At 44.4% G+C, this 25,246-nt stretch overlaps 2 protein-coding genes across 4 annotated transcripts in view; one reads left to right on the forward strand and one right to left on the reverse strand.

The window, feature by feature from the left end:
• The window catches only part of KBTBD3 (kelch repeat and BTB domain containing 3), a 34,716-nt gene extending 33,489 nt beyond the window's left edge, over nucleotides 1-1,227 (reverse strand). For all 3 annotated transcript variants that reach the window (XM_032356342.1, XM_032356341.1, XM_032356340.1), the window contains exon 1: nucleotides 1,030-1,227. The gene's annotated coding sequence lies outside the window, so the exon portion shown is untranslated. The remainder of the gene's footprint in view (nucleotides 1-1,029) is intronic.
• AASDHPPT (aminoadipate-semialdehyde dehydrogenase-phosphopantetheinyl transferase) lies at nucleotides 1,202-23,685 on the forward strand. The gene is made up of 7 exons (XM_032357962.1): nucleotides 1,202-1,621; nucleotides 3,186-3,411; nucleotides 16,069-16,190; nucleotides 17,073-17,234; nucleotides 20,003-20,074; nucleotides 21,731-21,881; nucleotides 22,580-23,685. Exons 1-7 carry the CDS (start codon nucleotides 1,202-1,204, stop codon nucleotides 22,681-22,683), a joined length of 1,257 nt encoding a protein of 418 aa, XP_032213853.1. The 3' UTR covers nucleotides 22,684-23,685.
• Nucleotides 23,686-25,246: the final 1,561 nt, after the last annotated feature.

Genomic DNA, 25,246 nt, shown 5'->3' on the forward strand with positions numbered 1-25,246 from the left:
TCTCCATCAGTAACAATAATTACTACTGCACAGAGCATGGAAGTGTTTTGCAAACAGTGGAATTTAAAAAGATCAGTTCAAAAAGCCAAGAGTGGAGAAGTTACCATATGCTCAGATACATAAAGTTAAAAATGGAGAACGGAGTTGGGATCATCGGGGACAGGAGAATTAGTAGGCACCGTATACTGCACGTACCTACACATTTTCAGTTACTGCGGGGTTTTGGCACATGTTCCCTCTGCCTGGCCAGACTGTAAGCTCTCTTCAGGTGGCAAGCAGATCTTACATAGCGCCCCTGACACAGGCTCTTAGTATTACCCAAGTTGATCTATCAAGACAGTACGTTACATCCCTTTGCGGATTTGTGTGTGTTGGACGTTCAGAACCCCACCTACCTGCAAAGGGTTGGAAGGGGCTTGTGAGATCAGGAAAACTTACAGAAACAAGCATAGATAAAAACAGAATAGAAGCCATCTTAAAGAGGGTGGAAATAATCCTTAGGTCGCTGTGTAATGACTACTGCTGGCCCTGGACTGACGTCCCCTGGCCGCCAAAGGGCGGAGGGGACCGTCTCCATCTCAGCAGATGGCATTTCATCGGCCGCGAAGTTGGGCATCGACAGGGCTCCGCAGAGGCCAGTACCGCAGGGGCTGCGGTCACGAGGGTCCCCCAGAGGCGTCCAGACGGCCCTCGGTCAGGCCTGGGAAAACCACCGAGCCGAGGCACGGAGCCCCCGAGGAAGGCTGCTGAGCTAAGTGCGCTCCGCCGCTCCTAGGGCCCCCAGTGCCCGGGCCGCCGTACGGCCGCAGCGAGGGGTCCCAGGGCCGGCGGGGAGGCCAGGTCGGGGCGGCCGCGGGGCACAGCTCCGGGGTCCCCGAGCGGCGCGCTCCCCGTCGCCCATAGCTCTCCCCCACCCGGCACACGGACGACCCAAGGGGCGGCCAGAGCCCCGGGGGTCCCCTCCTCCGCGGACCCCCAGCACCCGGCGCTGCCATCCCACTCCTCCCTCAGACCCCAGAGCTCACCCACCTGCAACTGCAGTCTCCGAAGTCTCCACCCTAGTCTCGCTGCTTCCGCAGCCCTGACTGCGATTGGCCTGAACCGCTGTCCCGTTAGCGCTTCTCCGAGTGTGACTGGCGTAATTAGGGGTCTCTCGGCCTTGGTCCCTCCCTCTGCAAGCCGCTAGTCCCCGCCCCTCGTGATGTCACGAGCTGCCGCAGAGTGCGGAGCGCAGAGGCGGGCCTCTGTCTCCGCCCCTAGCCCGTCTCTCCTGGAGACGGCGGCTGGGCCAGGGAAACCTGCGCTCCCGGTGGGCGGGGCGTCGTGCGCGTCGCCGTTCGCACCGCCCCTCCGCCGCGACGCCGGGAAGAAGGGGGCGGGGCCACGCCAGCGTCCGCGCCATCAGAGCCGGGCTAGCGGAGAGGTCCTTTCTCGGTGCACGGTCTCGCCCGCACCGCGGTCCCGCTTGGTGCCGGCCATGGAGGGCGTGCGCTGGGCGTTTTCGTGCGGCACCTGGCTGCCGAGCCGCGCCGAGTGGCTGCTGGCCGTGCGGTCGATCCAGCCCGAGGAGAAGGAGCGCATCGGCCAGTTCGTCTTTGCCCGGGACGCTAAGGCGGCCATGGTACTACTCGGGTCTGGGGCGCGGAGGGCCCTTTGTGTGTCGGGGCGGGCTGGCGGCCGTGCGGCGCGTACCGCGGGCAGCGTGTCTGCGGGCCACGCCGGCGCCCCGCCGCGCGACCCCGCTCCGGCACCGACAGGCCCTGGCACACCGCGACGGGAGGCTCGGGGTCGCAGGAGGAGGCCCGGGCCGGCCTTCTCGTCCCGGAGAAGCCGGCCCGGCGGGGGGACGCCGCTCGGGCTTCCCTCCCCGACTGCGTCGCTCGGGGAACGCCGTTGTAAATGAGGTGTTGCTTGTGGTTAGGCCTTTCCAAGCAACAAAGGGAAAGTTGGGTTTCAGAATTACCTCGGCCGCAGGGTGCAGTTGGAAGTCGCCTCTGGTGATCGTCGCTTCCAAGACCGCCATTGCTCGAAAGTGCCCCGGATAGAAACACCTTTTCGTTTGGGCTGTGGACTAATTGATAATGTTTTGAAGGCAGAGTGGTGAATTTCTTTTAACTTTTTTATAGTTTGTAAGAAATTGTGTAATTCATAACGTCGTGCAGATTTTGAAAGTCAAGGTTAGAATGTTAGAATGGAAGGGGAGACATCCGGAAAGGCATTTTATAAAGTATTACAGACTTTGTTATTTCCTGCTCTTGGGCATTTTTGTATGATTTGAGTAGTTTGTTTTTTCATAATTCATGGAAGAGGGACAGTGGAAGGGGTGTATGTGAAACAAGTCATGCATCGCTAATTATTGAAGCTGAGTGGTGGGTATATGGGATCTAGAAGTACTTGGACATATGTACAGAGATGTAGGTAGAATAGGTCTGTTCACTGGTAAATTTTTCATAATAGCTAAACTAGAGCCAGCCTACAAGTCCAGTAATAGCGGAGTAGTCCATCAAGAGGAGTATCTTGATATTGTGAAATATTAGACTACACTTAAAAGGCAGAGCGGACTCATAGGTACAGACATGAAATAATCCCCAACACTTGCAAGTTATAAAGCTTAGGCCTGGTGGCAGTACTCCTTATAGTAGGATCTCAAATATGTATCTACATTAAAAAAAAAAAGCATATCTAAATGAAAAGGTATATAGATACTTAGAAGAACAGAAAGATGCAGAATTGTTAACATTGGTTATTTGTTGAGGGGAGGGAATTGCTAAAGAGGGACTTTAACTTTTTCTTCTACTTTCTTTTCTTTTGTTTTTTTTTTTTTTTTAAGATTTTATTTATTTATTTGACAGAGAGAGAGATGACAGGGAGGCAGAGAAGCAGGCAGGGGAGGAAGCAGGTTCCTTGCTGAGCAGAGAGCCCGATGCAGGACTCTATCCCAAGACCCTGGGATCATGACCTGAGCTGAAGACAGAGGCTTTAACCCACTGAGCCACCAGGCGCCCCTCTTCTACTTTCTTAAGCATTGCTTAAATCTTAGTACAGCAAGTTTAATAATATACTTTTAAACACTTAAAAATGAATTTATTTTAGAAACCACAAAAATAGATTTTGTATGTTACAGGCAGAGTATCTGAGTCTTTAGTAGACTTCAATACATACCACATGTTTTACTTCCTTAACAGGCTGGTCGTCTGATGATAAGGAAATTAGTTGCAGAGAAATTGAATATTCCTTGGAATAATATTCGTTTGCAAAGAACTGCAAAGGGAAAACCAGTTCTTGCAAAAGACTCCTTGAATCCCTACCCCAACTTCAACTTTAATGTCTCTCATCAAGGGGACTATGCGGTGCTCGCTGCTGAACCTGAGCTACAAGTTGGAATCGATGTAATGAAGACCAGTTTTCCAGGTAATGTTGCATTTTCGCGGTGCTAAGTGTCTTGTTTTCTCAGTTCTTATCTGTTCTGAAATCTCAGGCCAGGAGGTGGATTACAGTTACTAAAGCTTAGGGAAAATGTGCTCAGTACTCAACGGTGGTGTATCTGAGAGAGCATGAATCTGAAAAGGGCGTGTTTCCCTTTTTCCGTGAACATCAACAGACTTCTGTGTAAAGGCAAGTTCCCCCTTACTGGGGATGCATGTAATGCTTTGCCTGGAGGCAAAGTGAAAATATGAGGGTTTTCTTTTTGGATTATACCTCCGCTTGTTAAATAAGACTAAATTTGAAACTGTTTTCCAAAATGGTAAAATTTTTTAAAGAGCAGTTTTTAAATAGCTGTTTGTCTTTGATTTAAATAACAGATGTTAAACCGAATTCATCAATTTTCAAGAGCATTCCATTCAGAAAACTTAATAATATAAGAACTTTGTTTCACTCAAGTATTCTCCAGAATTCATCAGGAAGTTGTTTCGCTTAAAAAAAAAAATCTCAATGGTGAAGTATATTCTAGCCCTTGGGTAGAGATTTGTGTTATATCTAAATACAGTTAAGTGCATTCCATTTACTACGTTAGTGAAAACAAAGAGCAAGCAGTTAGTAAAATATTTAAGCTGCCTGTATTTTGCTTTAGAAATTCATAATTGGTAGCTGTAGGAACTTTTCACATTGACTGTGGGGTTGGTGTACCCAGACTGTATTAGCAGAGCACAGGTTCTCTTCACCGCTCTGTGATTTTCAGCGTCGCTCACACTGAGTGAGCGCTTCCTCTCTGCCAGGGCATTGTACCTGGTGCTCTATGGAAAGTGTCCGATTTCATGGTTTCAGCCCCCCCCCCCCGCCCAAACCCCTGTGAATGTGTTAGTACAGTTGGCAGGAGGTAAGGAGCAGGCGAAGAGAACCAGCATCTTCCTAACTTCGGAGTGTGGCTTCCACGTCTTGGCACTGTCTCCGCACAGACTCTTCCATTACCCTTAGTCTGGAAGATTTGTGTTAACTTCACCCCACCCCTGTTTCTGCAGAGATGACCATGGACTGGTTGGCTGTTACCTCAGTCTCACTCTGTAAGGCTCTGTGAACCCTCTGTTGTAGCTAGATTCTTTAGTGATAGGCTCTCGTAAGAGACATTTCCTTCATGCCAGTAACCTGTCTCAACTCCTGACGTTTTGTCAGGATACGCGATTGTCACTCGTGGTCCTTACAAGCCGCGCGACAGCAAGAACTGTGAGCTCTTTCCGAGATTGGTGGCCGCCCACGTCTCTGCCCCGACGTTGTGTAGTGGTCACAGGGCCCGCTAAGTATTTTGTCAGACGGATGCCGCCGTGCCCTGTGCTGCCCCACTGGGGCTTCAGAGGACCAGGTGACTCTCCTCTCTCACTTGCGGTCAGTGTATTTACTCGCGTTCTCCCACCACTTCCTTTCTTCCTGACCTGCTCGTGAGGCTCTCCATGAAAGCTCGGTTCTTAACTTTGCTCAGGAAGCTCTCATAGGAATGGGGGCTCGACCCAGAAATCCCTGGGTAAGCATCAAGGTATTTTTTTAACCCCCTTAATATTGTTTACTACATTTCATATGAATGCACATGGTTTTCTCTGGAGAGGATCGGCTTTTCAGCAGGATTATAGCTAATAAGGGGCCCCTGGGCGGCTCAGTCAGGGAAGCGTCTGCCTTTGGCTCAGGTCATGATCCTGGGGTCCTAGGATCAATCCCCACGTCGGGCTTCTTGCTCAGTGGGGCGTCTGCTTCTCCCTCTCCCTCTGCTTGCTTGTGCTTGTGTTCTCTCTCTCGCAAATAAATAAGATCTTTAAGAAAAGAAATAAAAGGCAGCTTACTCAGAAAAGGTGAGCATGGGAACAAGTGCGTATGCTTTCATAGCTTTCTTTTGTCCTGAATCCAAAAATCAGAAATCATCTGAGAGGCCACTGGTCCATACAGTGCAGTCAGCACAATTACAGTGACCGCTGGCTCGTCAGGTTAATATCTGCCTTGAAATTAGACCTATGAGACAGAATTTATTACCAGTTGGCTTCATGAACAGTGTTGGCTTATGGCTGGTACTGGATAAACAAGTAATTGCTAATTGAAACTTTTAATCATTGGTAAGGTAATTGAGCAAAAATTGAAAACTCGGTTTCCTGTTAATTGTATTTTATTAGAGCCCCCCCCCCCCCCTTATTTTGACTGATTTTATTTGGCTGGTCTCAGTGTCCAGACCTTTTACTTTCTTTGCTTCATTGCCAAAGACCTGTTGATACATCTCACATGAGGAAGAGATCTTTTCCATTTGTCCCTAGTGTTGTGATCGTGTCCCTCATTTCTGAAGTATGAGTGCACACAGTTTCATCACGCGGGGGAGTACACACTGTTCTACTTCGCTGGATTTCATTAGAATTGCTCTGCGTACCTGAGTCAGTGAGGTGAGCTGCCGAGTGATGGAGGATACAGCTTAATACCCTGTGTCGGACATCATTATTAGATCGTCTGCTCTCAAGATGGAGTTGGTCTTTGGCGCGTCAAGGGTACCTTGAAAGACTCAGTTCTGTGTTGTCCTTCATTCTCCTGTCCCTGCGAGTGGCATGTAGGGACTTGCAGAGTCTTGCCTTCCAGCGGAAGCAGGTGCTTGCCCTTGCTCTCTGGTCCCCTCCACAGCTGCTGTGGGATGGCTGATGGATCTGGGGGCTCTGGACCTCTTCCAGCCAGATGTTCACGGTTGGGGACACTGTTGCATCTGCCACTTGATTCTCTCCTTAATGGAGAAAAGAGCCTTATACCAAAGTAGCTCGTGCATGGTTTGCACTCAAGAAATGACTATCCAGAGAAGAGGGATTAGAAGATATTGGGGACCCTGCTGGAAGGAAGGTGCCAGTGCAGTACCTTTCTAACCTGGGTGGGGAAAGACTTCTGTAGGTCATCATTATAGCTTGCTACTACCCCCAATTGGGAAATTGGTTTTTGCTTCCTTTTTTTTTTTGCTTCATTTTCTAATTTTTATCCAGCATTAAAGGCTTTTATAAGTATAAAAGAAAAGATAGTTTTATCAATTGTCTAATTTTGTTGTCATGTTTAAGGCAGGATAAAATAGATATACTATAAAAATTATGATTTAAATCTGGGAAAAGACCAAAATCAATTTTTTTCGCCATGGTTTTACATTTTCATATTTCCATTTTTATTATAAACATGGCTGGATATTAATTGGCGGGACAGAGTAACTATATTTTGAGATTTAATACTAATTTAACAGCTTTGAAATGACTGCCAAAGAACTGCTTTCTAGAAGAGCTGCTCTGTGAATTAAGTACAGTAAGTATAAAGTGAGAAGTGGTATTATAAGTAGGAAGGTGGTAGAGTCTGTCTGTTTCCATCATACCATTCCCTGCATTATTATAATTAGTTACCCCTTTCACTTTTGTCCCCACACGGGTAGTACATTTCTCTGTACAGAAGACAGTGGTCTTTAAAAATTCCTACAGCAGGGGGCGCCTGGGTGGCTCAGTGGGTTAAAGCCTCTGCCTTTGGCTCAGGTCATGATTCCAGGGTTGTGGGATGGAGCCCCACATTGGGCTCTCTGCTCAGCGGGGAGCCTGCTTCCCTTCCTCTCTCTCTGCCTCTCTGCCTGCCTACCTGTGATCCCTGTCTGTCAAATAAATAAATAAAATCTTTAAAAAAAAAAAAAACTACAGCAGTTTTCTCAAAACTCTTGGGTTGGTTCTTAATAAGTCCAGTCACCTTAACATGACCCTATCGTCTTGATCTCATATCCCTCTCTCTCCACATTTCTGGTCGCTCTCCTTGCTCAGAGCTGTCCACACTCATCTTTCATTACCTCCCGTGCAGCAGATGTTTTCCTGTTCAGAGTCCTTCCTTCTGCCTGTTCTTCTGCCCCGTCTTTTTTCTTGAGTAGCTGAGACCTGAAGGGTGAGACAGAGCGAGTACCTCTTTAGAAAAGATTCTCTGACCCTCTGTGGCCCTTCTGATTTGTGATTGTAGCGTAGTTACTGGAACGTTGTTTTCCCGCACCAGACGTCAGGAACCATGGCTGGCTTGTCTTCGCTGTCGAGGACCTGGGACTTACCCGAGTGTGTGGCACAGAGCAAGTGCTCCATGAATATTTACTGCATGTACAGAGGGTCGGGGTTCTAGGTTTTACCGACTGTGTTTGTTGAAGAATAAAAAAATGAGTGCACAGCCACAACAGAAAATGTTACTCATCTGAGATTCTAGCTGGAATATAAACTGTTCTGAATTACAATCACAAGTAGTTCTTCTTTGGGTCTTAATCCTCAACATCCATGGATCTACCCCAGCTGCTTCTCTTCTTCACCCCCTCCCTTTCTCGGGTTCAGCTTTCATCGGTATTGCTCGTACAGTCTATTCCTCTGTCATTTCCACGTAGACTGGTCTCTCTTTGCCTGGACCTGTGTTTTGCTGGATATGCTTAAAGCATTTTTCTTAAGCTTGGAGACACAGCCTGCAGGCACCTTCAGTAAGTCACTCTTCCTTTTGTTCTCTGACCTCCTTACAGGAGAACCAGGTCTTTGCCTGCAGGGAGCTTTCCCCCTGCCTGGATACAGGACAGGTCTTCGCTATGCAGAGGATTTGATGGGGTGTGTAGTGTGGAGCTAGTGTTTACTGAGCATTTCTTCTTTGTGACACTGTGTTAGAGCCTCTTAAATGTTTTCTTCATCTGCTTAAGTCTAGGATCTAAGTACTCCTTTTACTGTATACAAAAGAGTAAGACGGGTGCCAGGGGGGCTCATTTGGCTCAGTTCGTGATCTCAGGGTCATGAGTTCCTCCCCCACATCTGACTCTGCACTTGGTGTGGAGTCCGCTTGATATTCTCTCTCCCTTTCCCTTCTTTCCCCCTACTTGTGTGTGCGCTTGCACCTTCTCTCTCTTGCTATCTCTCTCAAATAAATATATTTAAAAAAAAAAAAAGAATAGATTAAGACACTGGCCCAAGGTGACAGCTCAAAAATAGAAGATCATGGCTTTGTAGCCACAAATACAGAGCCCACATATCGAGCCACTGATTCTCACTACTACATTTTGTTGATAGCTGTGTAAGGACTTGCCAGCACAAAAGTGTATGAAAAATTCTGTGAACTGGGTCAAATGAATTTAACGTTTTTATGGAGGTACTGATTCCTTTTTTATTTTTTATTTTTTTTTTCGAGATTTTATTTGACAGAGAGAGATCACAAGTAGGCAGAGAGAGATGGAGAAGGAGGCTCCCCACTAAGCAGAGAGCCTAATGAGGGGCTCGATCCCAGGACCCTGAGATCATGACCTGAGCCAAAGGCAGAGGCTCAACCCACTAAGCTACCCTGGTTTCCCTGGAGGTACTGATGTCTTAAGAGGATGAGAAATACAGTGAGAGGGACTGGCTTTACCATTTTCTGCAGCTGCGTTAGGCATTGTAAAGAAAAGCGAGGTATCAGCAGAAGAATAGTCAGCTAAGAGCGTTAAGAGTTATTTACATAGAGTAGTTCAGTGGTTAAAGATCATTTATTAAATGGTACATTACTCTGATAACAAGAGTGATCCATAGTCAGTAGCTTATTGACTTTGAATTTTTTGTGTGTAAACTACATATCCATACTTTCTAATTGTTATATAAAAGATTTTTTACATATTATGGATATTAACAGTCTATTGACCAAATTTGTTGGATTTTCCCCATTCTATATTTATCTTTTAAACTTATATTTTTGGCCATATGAGTTTATTTTTTAATTAAATGCATCTCTCTCTTCCTTGATAAGTTCTGAATTGTCTTGTTTGGAAAAAATAATTGATGAAAGATTTACTCTACCCATAGAGTCTACTAGATTTTGTTCTAAAATTATTTGTACATTTAAATCTTTCGTTCACATTCTAAGGGCTTAACAGTTCTGCCACCAGCAGTGCTGGGTAGATCAGGGCCTAAACCTGGGAAGGGCTGACGTTACTAAGAACCTTCTTTTTTTTTTTTTTTTAAGATTTTATTTATCGGGGGGGGGGGGGGGGAGAGTGAGCACAGGCAGACAGAGGCAGAGGGAGAAGCAGCCTCCCTGCCGAGCAAGGAGTCCGATGTGGGACTCGATCCCAGGACGCTGGGATCATGACCTGAGCCAAAGGCAACTGCTTAACCAACTGAGCCACCCAGGCGTCCCACTAAGAACCTTCTTAAGAAGCACTCACTCTATCCTCCTCTCTCTCTCTCTGCCTGCCTCTCCAACTACTTGTGATTTCTCTCTGTCAAATAAATAAATAAAATCTTAAAAAAAAAAAAAAAGAAACGCTCACTCTAAGGTGGTTGTGCCCGTCGCCGCTGCGGCGTGTATGGAGTGGTGCTTCTGATACGGGTCGGGATGCTGCTTGCAACGGCAGACGCCGCGACAGCCACCCCGCTCCCGCTGGCACAGAACTTCTGAGAGCGCAGGCGGCTTCTGTGCGTGCGCACTGCTTGGGGGCGTGGCCGACGTGCTGACGTGGGGATGCTGTAGCGGACGCCCCTGGCAGGGCGGCCGGGCGGGGCGGCAGGGAGAGGCGCCGCGCGCTCGCTGTTTGTAGTGCGGCACCGTCAGACCCGGTCTCGCGCTGCGGAGCGCCAGGAGAGCTAGCTTCTCCTAACGGTCTAGAGTCCAGGGACGATTCCGCTTCGTCAGACGTCCGGAGGACGGCTTCCTGTCAGGCTCCCAAAGGCCGGAAGGAGCCACGAGGTCCGCGGAAGGCGGGTTCCCGTCAGTCTTCTCAGTCACGAATGCGGGACTGCGTTGTGGCATCCTTGGTGGACGGAGGTTCATATGGCTGCAGTGTAAAATGCTTGGAAGTCTCGGTGGGAGAAGTGCTTGGGCCTCCCTTGGTGAAGGGACGGGCTGGGGACGGACGAGCCCCACACGACACACGACACCCGGCTGCGGGAGCGGCCGCAGCCAGGGCAGAGCTTCGGCGTCCTAGTGCTCAAGGATTGCCGGCACGTCCCTTGCGTATTCCTCCGTCTCTGCGACTTCCCGCCCGAAGCGTCAGAGACCCCCGACGTCCTTGCGTACCAGCCAGGAGGTGCTGGAGGCCCGTGGGGACGTTTGGCGCGGGCGCGGCGCTCAGTCCCAGGAGCGCAGCGGTGCAGCTGCGTGTGACGTGCCCTGGGGGGCGCGGGTGTCGGTTGCCAGGGCCCCTGGCGGAGGACGGCGAAGTCCTGTGTCTGCCACCACAGAACTCCGTGTGTTCCGAGAGCCGCGAGTCAGTCAGCGTGTTGACGGGGCCGCGCTCCCTCTTGTTCCAGAGAAGAATCCTTCGTCACCCCGTCCTGGTCCCCCGGCGGTCCCTGCCATTCCTTGGCTTGTAGCTCCATCACTTTGGTTTTACCTTCATCTTTGCGCGGCCTTCTCTCCTGCATCCTCTGTCTCAGCATTCCCCTCAGAAAGACGGCAGTCGGGGACGCCTGGGTGGCTCAGTTGGTTAAGCGGCTGCCTTCGGCTCTGGTCATGATCCCAGCATCCTGGGATCGAGTCCCACATAGGGCTCCTTGCTTGGCAGAGAGCCTGCTTCTCCCTCTGCCTCTGCCTGTCACTTTGTCTGCCTGTGCTTACTCTCGTTTCTCTATGACAAATAAAATCTTAAAAAAAAAAAAAAAGAAAGACGGCAGTCGGTAGATACGGGGCCCACCCTGACGCAGTGTGACCTCTTCTTGGCTTGATAACATTTGCACCGTGTGCACGGAAGGGTCCATTTCCTAGGTTCTGGGTGGACATGAGTTGGGGTAGACACTGTCCAACCCAGCACAGTCCATCCTCTGCCTCCCCCTTCTCCAGTTTCTGTCTTTCCCACATACAAAATAAAGTCATCCTATCCCAGCCTCTCCAGATCTTAGCCTATTCCATCCGACTCCAAGATTCTTCTGAACATCGTCAACTCAGAAAGTTCCAGACGTCATCATCTGATCTAAGTCCGGTAGAGGTGAGGTGGGTATGCTCCCTGGTGGGGTAGAAGTCCTCTTTCTTCAGCGGGCCTGGTTCAGCTAGAAAACAGACCATCTCCTCCTGTGACTTGGTGGTGGAACAGGTGTAGGGTAGACTTTCCCACTTCAAAGGGGAGAAGTTGGAAAATAAAAGGGAGGCATGGGTTCGAGGCAAGTGTGCAACCCAGCAGGACAAATAACCTAAAGTTTCAAGGTGTACAACTAGGCCCTGGGGTCTCTTATGTTCCGTGTTCTGGTCCCTGGGGCGGTCTCACCCTCCTGCCCCTCCACCTTGCCTTCAGGATCCTTAAAAGCGCATTTACAGGGGCGCCTGGGTTAAGCCTCTGCCTTCCACTCAAGTCATGATCTCAGGGTCTTGGGATCGAGTCCTGCATTGGGCTTTCTGCTCAGTGGGGAGCCTGCTTTCCCTTCTCTTTCTCTGCCTGCTGCTCTGCCTGCTTGTTATCTCTCTCTCTCTGTCAAATAAATAAAATCTTTTAAAAAAAAGATTCTCTAAAAGAAAGCACATTTACAGCCACAGAATCCTGTCCTGGCTCTGTAGGCCTATTTCCTATGTATGTGTTGACACGTGTGTGTTGAAAAAAGTGTTCACAGAAACACGGAGAGCAGCCAGGGTTCAGGGCTACCAACAGGGAGGGCCTCAGCCCAGGTAGCTGCCTTTTGGTCCAGTGTTTCTGCCCTACAGCACATTTGGGAAGGGTCCCCAGAGCTCCATTGTCTGGAAGCTGGGAGAGGCTTTGCCCTTGAGCTGGTAGGAGCTAGTAGGAGTCGCTCGTGCAGTTTGCTTTATTCTGGGTTTGTGTCTGGATAAATTCCCAAACAGGTAAGCTTGTAAATCACACATCATTGTGTACATACTAACTCAGATTTTAGAAATTTCTCCCTTCCCATGGAAGCGAGAATGTATGTAATCCAGAAAATGACACTACTGGAATTTTTTTTTTTTAAGATTTTATTTATTTATTTGACAGAGAACACAAGTAGGCAGAGAAGCAGGCAGAGAGAGAGAGAAGCAGGCTCTGCACTGAGCAAGAGCCCAATGTGGGGCTCAATCCCAGGGTCCTGGGATCATGACCCGGGCCGAAGGCAGAGGCTTTAACCCGCTGAGCCACCCAGGCGCCCCACTACTGGAATTTCTAGTATGACCTACTATCAAAAACTAAATGTTTTTCCTACGCACGCAGTTGGACTTTGCTCAGCTCCTGCCCTCCCCCGCCCCAATAACCGATCCCTTTTCTTTTTTTTTCTTTTTTTTTTCTTTTTTTTTTTTTAATTTATTTGACAGAGAGAGATCAGAAGTAGGCAGAGAGACAGGCAGAGAGAGAGGAGGAAGCAGGCTCCCTGCTGAGCAGAGAGCCCGATGTGGGACTCTATCCCAGGACCCTGAGATCATGACCTGAGCCGAAGGCAGCGGCTTAACCCACTGAGCCACCCAGGCGCCCCCGATCCCTTTTCTTAAGGAAGAAAAGTGAACTTCACCTGAGATGCTGGTCCAGATACACATTAGTGACCTTGTTTGGGGGACAGATTGATGTCGTTTGTGGCACTAATAGGATTTTTTTCCATAGGCTGGCAATGGCAGCTGGAGGCACTTAATGTAAATTACTTGGTTGTAGGTTGTTACTGTTTAATTGTTCAGTGAACTTCCCGGTTGCTCTGTAGTCTTGAGTAGTTAGTTGGTCATTGTGGAACGGTGAATATCTAATAATGCTTTTCCTCTGGTTTCTGTAAACTTGGTTAATCTAGAACAATGTTAATTTTTGAGTCATTTTATCTTTATATGTAAATTCTTAAATATCTGGTATGATTAAGTCGAAGATTGTATTAGGAAGATTTGCCAGATTATATGGCTGATAGTTGTGTTGCCTTCAGATAGTCTGAGGGACAGGTGTGTTCTGGTATTTCATACTGTTTTTTGTTTTTTTCCTTTAAATTCCAGTTTCCTAGACAGACTGTTCCCCACTGTGTATTTCCACCACAGTGCCACACCGTGGCGCTGTCGTGCTTTGGCTGAATATTTACAAAATCCTCTTTTCCTGTTGCTCTCAAATCTCTTATTTTGTGGAATGGATAAAATGCTCTCAAAAGTATATGAAAACACACTCATTGGATACTTTTTTAGCTGTACATAATCAGTTTGTGATTGCTTTCAGTGATTGTGCTAGATTGCTTTTTATGTTAATCAGTTTGTTTTTTATTAGCATGCATATTTAAATCTTTTTTCTTTCATGATTGCCCCATCTTATTTAGTTAAAAAAATCAGAGGGCTTTTTGAAGGTTATGAAGAAACCAGCAAACAAAATGACAGTGTAGTTGACAACGAGGGCTTTTTGAAGGTTATGAAGAAACCAGCAAACAAAATGACAGTGTAGTTGACAACAGGCATGTATTTTTAAATATGGCTTTTTGGGTAGTGTTCCATTAAAACTACAGTTCTACTCAAAATATGCAATGCAATGCTGTCTCCCAAATCCAAGGTAGCTTTTCCCCATTGTTATTGCTCTGTGCCAGGATCTGTTAAAGAGGTAACAGTTGATGATTTATGTAGATAACAACACTCCCAGCATTTAAAATACCAGTTTTTCTCTTGTCACTTTTGCAAGCCTGCTGTCTTAAGCGTGTTCTTTCTCAAGCCAGTTATGTACTAGTTCTGTTTGCTTTTTAACAAGACCGTGTTTATTCAGGGGCTTAAAGAAGGTGTTGAAGAGTAAGGGGTCCATGGCCTGAAGAAGAATCCCCTTCCCTGGGACTTCTAGATCAGTTTACTATTTCAGTGCTGTTACATGAAATGACTTTATAGCTTTGCTGGGCTGATTTTAGGAAATAGCAGTCTTTTAACAATATGAATAGATAAAGACAGTAAATATTAGTTGAATTCATAAAATGTGTTCAAAGGTATTCTTGAGAAGAATAGAGTGCCAGGGAGTAGACAGATGAATTAAATGAGTCTGATGAACTTGAAAATAAATGAGTGTTTGTCTTGATTTGTAAATGACCACATATCACTCATTGTAAGGTCATCAGAAATATTTCCTGGCTTAACAAGAAGAGACTGTTGACTGTTGAAGTGGGAATGGTAGGAGAATCATAAACAGTCATGTGGAAGAATTGGCTTTTATGGGGTTCTACCCTTGACAGAGCTTTGGGAATGGTAGATGGTTACTGCAGGAGAAACTGTAAGCCCCCTGTGGAGGTGAGCACGGGTCTGTTCTGCTCGTTGGCATGTCCCTGGCATCTAGCACTGGGATGTTTGCAGGGGAAAGGAGCCCAGCTGTTGAATCCTTATGGGGTGAGTTAGCAATGAAATGCCAGGGAAAGGTTCAGCAGGGGGATTTGACATCTTTTTTCCCTAGACAAGTTTCTAATGCCCTTAAAGAGTATAGAGGCGGCTGTCACTTCAAGAGTGGTGGTCAGCCAGTTGGGCATGCAGATTTTAGAGCTGGGTATTCTGGAAATGGAAATTGGAGTTACAGTAGATAAACTGTGTTGTCACAATCTACAGAGGGACTGCCTTGACAGTGGAGGAGGTGGTATTTCTGCAAAATATGTAGTCTTGAAGGAAGTACATAGGGCAGTAGGGCATTGGGAAGTAAACAAATAATGGCTAAGTTCATTTATTCATACAGTAGACGTTTGTGATTCATCTCCCTAGGGCCAGGCTCTCTGATGGGCCAGTTGGGCTGTCGGTGTGTGAGGCCAGGAACCAGGATTGACGTTTGTAACCATTAGGTCTCTACATGTCTGTGTAATGTTTATACATAATCTGCATATTTGTACAGTAAGTAAATGAACGATGATAGAAACGTCCTGCTTAGGGGTAAAGGTAGACAAACAAAATAGTCATATTTTGGAAAAGTATAATACGAAAGGCACATGTTGTATTTTTAATTTGCATCTTAGCACTTAATTCTGAGAATCGGATTCTCTGAATTCTTCTATTATTCCTGTTGAGAATGTTCTGTAAAGAGACACTAGGACTGGGTCTCAGTTTCTTTTTTTTTTTTTTTTAAATGCACTTATTTCACAGGAGCATCCCTGAAAAGACAGAAATTAAAATCGTTTTCTTTTGGAGATGTCAAATTAGGAAACCTGTTGAAAGAGCACTATTTTGAAGGAAATGAGCATATGTTAATTTTGCAAAGTGGTGACTTAAGAGTAATAACAAAGATCCTCAGCTTTTTCTTGGTTCTTAAAAACTTCTAATAAGGAAATTGCTTTTTTTCCCCCCTGTTCTGTAGCGAAGTAAAAAATGTAAACCCTAGAGAGTATCTCTTTTAAGAGTGTTTTTTGTGGATTTCTGATGCTTTACTAATATAGGGAATTTCCTCCTAGTTACTTAGAATTTATAACTCATTTGGCTGCTAAATTGTATCAGATTTTCAGAAGGCACCTATTCATATGAACATATGTGTTTTTTTTCCCCTTAATTATTTAATATTCCACAGAAATTCACGATTTCTTTTAAACTATGCTTCCATTTATGGGCTAACCCCTGCTGGTCACGGAATCTTATTTTAATTCCCACCTTTGATTTGCTGACATTTTGTTTAGGATTATTGTGATTATATTAAAAAGTGAGGTTGACCTGTAGCTTTCTCTTTGTGCTCTTTGACGGTTTTGGTTAACAGAATAGCTATTTTTAATTTTGTATTTCCTCAATTGGCAGGTCGTGGTTCAATTCCAGAATTCTTTCATATTATGAAAAGAAAGTTCACCAACAAAGAATGGGAAACGATCAGAAGCTTTAAGGATGAATGGACTCAACTTGACATGTTTTACAGGAACTGGGTATAATTTCTTTCTAATTATGAGAATAAAAGCCTAGGGTGATCCATTAGCCTCACTAAAAACAGAAGCAAAAGTCCTTTGGTTACCCAGTAGTTCTTAAGAGTGTTTGGAATAAATGGGTGACTACTTGGAAACTTCATGATTTTTACGCATCATTGCTATAATCATATTTAAGAAAATTGAATATATATTCAGTTCTCAGAAGGTACCTGCTCTAAAGTTAAAACAAGACCTTTTATCACTGTTTAATATTAAGTATTAAATTCTAAATAATATTTAATGTTTTTGTTTTCAAAGGAGCTCATACACATGAGGCCTTACTTAACAAGCACTAATGTAATATTTGCTACATGCCAGGAGACATATTATTTAACAAATACTAATGTAATATGCTCTAATGTAACATATGTTCTTCATGTGGTAGTTCATTTAATTATCATGACAGTGCTGTGAGGAAGGTACCATTAGTATCTCCTGTTACATGTGACAGAATGGAGGCACCAAGAGATTAAATGATTGACCTTAAGATCACACATCTGGTTTGTCTCTTTGCTACTGTAAGTGTAAAAATAGTAATGTTTTTTTTTTTGAAATTTTATTTAAGAGAGAGTGAGAGAGAGCATGAGTCAGGTGGGGCGGGGGGGCGCAGGGGAGCAGACAGAGAAGCAAACTCCCCGCTGACTGAACCTGGGACTCCAAGATCATGACCTAAGCCAGAGGCAGATGCTCAGCCAACTGAGCCACCTAGGCACCTCCCAAAATAGTAATAATTTACAGCCCTAATGTAGCATAGAGTTAAAACTCCAGTTGCGTTGGGCCTGTAAAGTTTATGAAAAATTTTGCTTGCTGAATGCTCTAATAGAAAATATCTCTGTATTTTAGGCACTTAAAGAAAGCTTCATAAAGGCCATTGGTGTTGGACTAGGCTTTGAATTGCAGCGGCTTGAATTCGATATATCCCCATTAAATCTGGATATTGGCCAAGTTTATAAGGAAACACGTTTGTTCCTGGATGGGGAAGAAGAAAAAGAATGGGCATTTGAAGTAAGAAATTTATCACACTAGCTCTAACTATAAGATTCTCCATATTGTGTGCATGTCTACGAGATGAGTTTGGGGTCTGGTCATTGAAATGAGACACGGCTGGAATCCACTGTTGGTGCTCTGAGCGGGGTGAGGGAAGCTGTGAGACCCTACGGATTTTAGGCTGACACTTGAAAGGTCAGTCACAGGGAGTTCAGTAAAATGGGAAGGGAAATCCCATGATGAGGGGATTTGAGAGAGAGAGTCCAGGTTAGACGACCACGATCATGTGGCCATAATTAGTTGAGTTAAAGATTTTGGTCTCTCTCTATATTTGGTCTTTCATTAGCAATTCTTGGTCATTAGAGGGAGGAACCCAACACAAACTCATTTAAGCCAGAAATGCAGTATTATGGCCTATTGGAGGGATTCACTTTACGGGGCTTCAGAAATAACTAGAATTCAGGACTAGAAAACTCAGATTTTTTTTTTCTTTTACCTTATTCTTTCTATATGACCTGGCTCAGTTTATTATAGACCAAAATGCTAGCTTGGACATACTCAAGAATCCATTATTTATTGTAACAAATACAAAGGACTTTCACTTAAATATTGTATTCCATACCTGGAAGAATAATCCTCTAGAAAAATGGAATCTTAGGTCAAGAGGGATGTCCTCTTTTGTAGGCTCTCAGTTTCCATAGAAGGTCACCACCAAAAAGTTCCAAATGATGAGGTTAGATTGAAAGAAAAATCTTTGCATTGAAAGGAAAGTGCTTAAAGAATTAGAAGTATTAATATTTAGGACAGATACATTTTCACCTTTGCCATTTGAAAAAAATTACAAAATTTGAATTTTTAAGTTCCAGCTTAAACTTTTGTCTTTGTTTAAAAATGGGCTACGTTATAAAGAAAATAACATGCACTCTCACTGCAGATGATTGATCTTTGTAATCTTTACACTAAACTATCTCCTAAAAAGATAAAATGTTCTTGCTCCCTTTTGGTTTGTTGGAGATTATAGGGAAGTTCTGATATTCACAGTAATTTTATGGATAAAATTTGTAAGCTTAGGAGAAAGTCTTGAAAATTTGGAGAGTCTTCAGAAGTTAAATCTTAAATCTGCTGGTTTCCTTTTTTTTTTTGTTTCATCTGATATTTCTTGTATGTCGTCTTTGATAGAAAGGACATAGGGGCAAAGTTCTCCCCTCACAGAGCTGCTGTTGCAGCGTCCCACTGAGTGTGGGTATACTGTGATTGAGTTACTCATTGTCAAGCGGTCTCTTCGTGTTTTTTGTGTTGTGTTTCATATTTACATGGTGCTTATGAGGTCTCATTAGGTAGGAGGAAGCTGTATTTTGAAATTCATGTCACTGAGTTGTGGCTTCTAGCGAGATATAGGTGGGTCGAGCAGGGCATTCTGGTGTTCTAGCAGGCGGACAGAAGGCGGACTGGTGTTCGCCCACGATTCCTTCTGATAGTCCCCTCAGGTGCAGACACCGCAGAGCTTTTACCAAGTGGTCAGTGGTTTTGTAAAAGTGATTACAGCTGAAGTGTGCCTGCGTTAGGAAGTGCACGTGTCCGTGTATTCACAGTGAGGAAGGGAAGGCAGCGCATCAGTAAGGGCAGTTGTGTCTATAATTACAAATATTGTGAGCTTGCCTTTTGTTAAAGGGAAAACACCTTCGACCAGTTCAGTCTTCTGACATTTCACTTCTAAGTTTTTTCTTCTTTTAAACATACCTGTCCCTTACTCAATCTCATTTATTTTTTGCTAATTTGGGTACCTTAAGGTGTGAAGATACGAAGAAGATACTATTTCTGACTATTAGTTTCCTATTTCAGACTGGTACCTTATGGAAGAATCCCTTAGTAAGTGGCTTTTCATTGGAAACTTTAATAGTTGGGGTGGTTTTATTTATAATTTATATTATTTATATATTATTATACATATATAATAAATATTATTTATATTGAGGTAACTGCAATATCTTTATAAACTATTAGAAACTATTAAAACATCCAAACTATTACCTTAGTATCTGTCCTATTCTAAGCCCCATCCCCATGTTTCAGACCTAGCAGAGGGCAGAAAACTGCGTGTTCTTTCAGGCTTACCTATGAGTTCCCACGAAGTTCCCACGGGCTGTACTCCATAATTCATGAAATGATTACAAACCAGGGTTGCGGTCTGAGTTTTTTACGTAAGCGCTTGAACTATGTCCAGAATAAACACCAGTGACGGCCGAGGACGGTCTCGATGGGCCGCCAGATAGGGCACTCCGTCTAGTTCGTTTTCTGGTTGAAAAAGCATAGTCAGACCAAAGAAAAATGAGCAATGCTCTGTTAATAAAGGAGGGACAGTAATGGGGCCTATATTTTAAAATGCTGTCATAAAAGACACAAGGGCTAGCAAGACAAGACAACTGAAAGCAGACTTTGACTCTCCATGGGCTCTGGTGCTAGAAGGTGGGAATGCTGGAAAGGACATTCCTGGATTCAGTCACAAACATTGCAGTACAGGTGGTAGATTGAACTCCTCTCTCAATGTAAATTTCCTGAAGCTGTTAACTCGTGTGGTTACATGAGAGAATGTCCTGAGTAGGAAGTACATACTGAAGTATTATTCACAAGTAAGGGGCCACAGTCCAGGTGATGTCGTAAATGGGTCAGAGGAGGCATGTTCCTGTGTATACAGAGAGAGAGGGAAAGGAGATTGAAAAATAAAGACCAAACAACATCGGAATTTGCACATTTAGTGATGTTATTAACTACTTTTTATTTTTTAGGAAAGCAAAATAGATGAACACCATTTTGTTGCCGTGGCTCTTAGGAAACCGGATGGATCCAGACATCAGGATGTAAGATTTTAAGATTTCTCTTACTTTTTTCTAAAAAGCATGAATCAGTGTGGACTTGTTCTTTATTGATGGAAACAGTCATCTGGTTTCTATCATGTTAGAGGTGTCTGTTTAAGATTATGGATTTAGAAGTGTTTTTTCATTATCAAATCCTTAATATCATCTCGGAATTCACAGAAATTTTTAAAGAGCGTATTACCTGTTTCTTCATATTCAAGAATATTACAAAGGAGAAATTTTGTTAGTATTGTCCTCGTACTTCTATTTCCATAGAAACTCCAGATAGCCCGTCTTAGTCCCCTTAGCAGTGGCTTATTTCCGGGTGCCCTGGGGCTGTGTGGAATAGACAGGTATCAGCTGAGGGGTGCTGAGTAATGGCATTATCTGGCAGGTTGAGCCCCCTCCCCCTTTTATAGCGATCTCCTGAATTATTCCGAGTTACAGGCTCACACACGGGGGCCGTGTGTCATGTTGAAGCAGAATATGGGGCTCTGTTCTTCCCATCACAGTCTGTGGTTGCTTGCTTCTGCTGTTAATTGTTACATGAGGAAATGAGACAGAAAGACCCTCCAGTCAGGGACCCCTGACCTCCACATACAGAGTTGTGATTCTGCGGAAATAATGTGTTAAAGAATCCTGGTAGTGTTAGAATTGGAGCCGTGTGCATGTCCCTGTTTTTAGGGAACCCGCGTGAGGAACCATAGCGGGACTGGAATAATAGCTCTGCACACAGACCCTGCCTCTGATCGTTAGCCAAGGTTTTAAAGTCTTCATAACTTAGTTACAGGGGACATTAAGTTAGTTACACACGGACGTTACCTGAAGCTGTTCTGGCCCAGGTTACCTGTCCTGTGGGTAAGTCTCAGCTTTATGCTGCAGAGCGCTGTAGGCTGTCTCTCAAGGACAAGCATGCTGTTAGGAAGACCCGGCTTCTAGGCCCAAGTCTGCCATGTTAACCTGGGTGAGCTTGCAGAGTGCTGGATCTTCCTGAGCCTCAGTTTACCCATCTGTAAAATTGGGATAACAGTGCCATCAGCTTAGCTGTGAGACAAATCATGCAAAATTGTACTGGGCTTTGTTAGTGTACAGTATGAAACCCACGTCTTGCCCTCAGAGAGGAGATGAGATGGTAAAGAAGGTCTCCACTGGGTTAGTTGTGAACGGTGGCTCTCTCTGAGAACCTGAAACTGAGGGCACACTGAGTGCTGAATAAATCTTTTCCTGTAAAGGTGCTGTGTGTTGACGGGAACTTTATCAGATCTGCCCTCAGGAGAGGTCTCAGAAGTTTGTATTATGGCCCACCTCATCAGAAAAACCTCGCTGCATATTAAAAGTGACATATTTTGGGGATCCTTTTAACTCATCTCTTAGAATTTTTGGATGTGTGGCTCAGAAAGCTACATTTGAAACAAATAGCACAGGTTATGAACCAAAAAAGTTCAAGGGCCAGGTTATTTGTTAACTTTTCTTAACTTGTTATGTTGGCAACACTGACATGAGGGATGATTGCAATTATCTAGAAATCCTGTTCTGTTATAACTTAATATTACTGACCTGTAATAATTTGGTCTTACTTCTCTTTTTCCTAATCATGAAGTTGATCGTAAGGTGAACATGCGGTAAAACAATGAGGTAATCTATTCTTTTCCCTTATAGGTTCCATCTCAGGATGATTCTAAACCAACTCAGAGGCAGTTCACTATTCTCACCTTTAATGATTTAATATCATCTGCTGTTCCTATGACCCCTGAAGATCCTTCATTTTGGGACTGTTTTTGCTTCACAGAAGAAATTCCAATACGAAATGGTACAAAGTCATGATAGGATTCCCTGAGTAACAAAGGAAAATGAAAACTGTTTGTAATCTTCTGTATTCACTAAAAAAATAAATGCCTGATAGTATCAAATTTTATTTCAAAAACCAGTTTTTAAAAAAAAAACAAGTTTTCCTATTAGAAACAGCAGGCTGTCAGTTGAGGATAGCTCACTAGAATATCTGTGTGTCTCCCCCCCCCCCCCCCCAATTGCACTGGGTTGATGCAAGGAGTAGAAAAGGTATCAGAATCCTAAAGTGGTAAGTGCTCATTGTAGAAAAGAATAGAAAATGCAAATATGTGGAGGAAACATTTAAACTCTTAATCTTTCAGCCATCATGAATCCGTATTAGTACACTTTTTTTTCTTTAGTGGAAACATAGTGTTGTGTTATCTTTTTATTGTCTTAATTGCTCATCTGGTTGTTGCCGTGCGTTTGTGGCATAACCGACAGGCGCTAGAGGCTTCTGCCATACAGTAAATAACAGCCAGGATGTTTTTGGCCAGAGGTAACAATGTCCGGCTGTAATGAACCTCAGTAGCCTGGGGCATTTCTCATTTGACCTCACATACAGGGCACAGGTGCCCTTCAGGACACTTGGTTTGCCTGAGCCTGTTTGCCGGGTTTGCCTTCAGCTTCTCTCCCTCATTGTAAGAGCCGCTCTTGTAACTTTCAGCTTCACATTCATAGACTTGCATCTGACCAGCAGTGAGGGCCGGGTCTCCTCTCACATCTCATTTCTGTCTGTGAAGAGGACTCCCCCAAGCCCCGCGTCTCCCCTCAGTTCCTGCTGACTCAGGTCCTGAGAAAGCTGTTCTCCAGCAGTATCTGCCTCTGTGGGAAGTGGACTCTGGGTAAGGAGGAGACCGAGGCGCGGTAGGGGGTATGGCCGGGGCGGGGGTTGGGGGGTGTCCATCCCATTGCCTGAGGCCTAAGTGGGGTGCGCCATGGTGCACAGATTGCTTGCCCCGGGTTGGGTGTTCTGATTGCAGTTTTTACGATGGGCATTGGTGCAGTGGTTGTCCTTGCAACCGTGTTATGAGGTGTACGTGCTTATTTCTGTCCTTAAGAAAAATTCTGCAAGTTGGTTCCCAAGGCTTGGGCGCTCTTAGAGCTTTGATAAATAAAGGCCCTGTGATTTCCATGTCCATAGTATCAGGTGTGTGACCAGCCTTCACCCCCAGCTACGTTTTCCCTGCTCAGCTATAGATAGGAGCCCTTTTTTAATTTAATCTTTGCCAATATAAGTGGAAAATGGTATCTTATTTTTTGATTTGTATTTCTTTAATCATAAATGAGATTGATACATCAGTGTTGTTATTGGCTGTTTTTATTCCTTTTTTATGAGCCATTTGTTCATTGTCTTTGCGTCTTTTAAAATCTAGCAAATAGAATTTGTGGAAACAATATGTAAGATGCCAAGACCGTCCTGTCGATGACAGACTCTTTTCTGGCCGTAGTGCATGTCTTGGGGAGTGCAAGTCTTGTTACTGTTAAATATCAATAAGTGAAATGACATCATTGTTTGTTACTAAAATTAAAAATTGTGTGTAAATTGTATAAAATTAGGTACTTTGCTCAGTAAAAAAAAAAAAAAAAAAAAAAGGAATGTTTTGTAATTTTTTTAAAATTTTATTAAGCATGCCCAAATATCCCAAGCTTAGTAAATAAGTGTTTTTAAAAGACCACATAGCCTCTGGAGTGGGAAACAGTGTTGTCCCTAGCATGAATGTAATGGTGAAGTGAAAACCTGTCATCTGTCTTGTCATGACAATAAAGCAGTTACCTTTCCTGAATTTTTATGAGCCAGACACTGGCTCTCATGTTTTTGTTTTTCTGTTTCTTGAAGTTACACAGTTTACAGAGTCAAATGGATCTATTGATTTGTTCTTCTGAATGAAAAATACTACCCCCTTGACCTCATTCCCCACTTTCCTACCCCCCTCCCAGAGCAGGCTCTTCTTGTCACCATGCCTGTATCTTCCAATAATGTGTTTCTTTTGCTTTTACTTGAATTCTCAACTGGAGGCACAAATTCCTAGTGTGAGGTTTGCTCCTCTGCTCCCAGTCCACTGGGGGCTCCCTTCCTGCTCCCCTTTGCCCCAGCGGAACTAGGTTGTAATTTTGCGCTCACGCTATTAGACTGACTCAAAAGATGATGTAACACTGTGTACGGCGGAGTGGTGGGGTGTTCCTCTCACCCCATACCGCATTTTGAGTTCCCTGAGTTAACAGTTGACTTGGTTTGCATAGGTTCCTACAAGCTTACTGCTGATGTGACCACAAACTCTGCTAGATATAGGGACTTGTCAATATTATCGGTTTCATCTATTTTCTGAAAGAAATTGTTTCTGGGGCGATGTGTTTTGTCCAGTCTGGACTTGGTCACTTCTGTGGCTGCTATAGCCATCATCCTGAAATTGCCTCTCCCCTCCATTGGATTCCCAGATTTCCCATGTCCTCTGTCTCCTGTCTTAGCATATCCTCAGGTAGCTTCCTAAGAACAACGGGGACAAGGGAGATAACATTTCGAGACTTTATACGAGGAAGGTCAGTCTCCTTAGTGGTAAGAGACTTAGCTGCTGCCGACACAGATGCTCTATTCCCCTCACCACAAAAGCCCAGTATTTGGTCCTGCTAATTGTTGAATCCTCTGCTGCGCTGGACCACAATGCTGTTGATCCTTAACTATGTTTTGCTGAGTCCAAAACCATTATTTGCATTATACTGTACTGCTCAAGTTTCATTGGTTTCTGTTAATAGTTTCTTGCATAGGAACTGATGGATTGATTTGAGAAATGGATCTATTAGGTATGTGTGCATATTCATGTACCCCTTAGAATTTAAAACTCGGGAATCAAGTAGATTTGGATAAATTTTCAATTAAGTTTTTCATTATCCTTACTACTCAGTATCAGAAACCAGTTCGATTTGGGTAATCCAATAGCCCCTCACCGGCTGAACTATTGCCATCCGAACTTGAAGATGAAATAGGTTCATACGTAAGTATGTAGGTACATGCATCTTTGATCAAAAATACGTCTGAAAACAGTTCATCAAACAGCACTCAATTAAAGGGGAGATAGAGCTAATTTCATTTTATGGGGGAACTAAATATGTCATCATAGAGTTTGTGGATGTGAGGTTAGCAGAGGTCTTTGGACATATGTCCAGTTAATATCAAGTGGCTTCTCTGTCCCAAGGTATTCATTCATATGTAGACTGGCTCTCTCCCTTGGTAAGTGCTTCAGAAGTGTCGAGCTAGTCAGCCCTCAGAACCTTCCAGAGTAGAGTGTATTATCCACATTTTATTGATGGGGGAATAAAAGGTAGCGTGATGTTAAGGACTTAGTTAAA

Source organism: Mustela erminea, chromosome 9 (genome assembly GCF_009829155.1).
Source record: "Mustela erminea isolate mMusErm1 chromosome 9, mMusErm1.Pri, whole genome shotgun sequence".
Taxonomy (NCBI): Eukaryota; Metazoa; Chordata; class Mammalia; order Carnivora; family Mustelidae; genus Mustela; species Mustela erminea.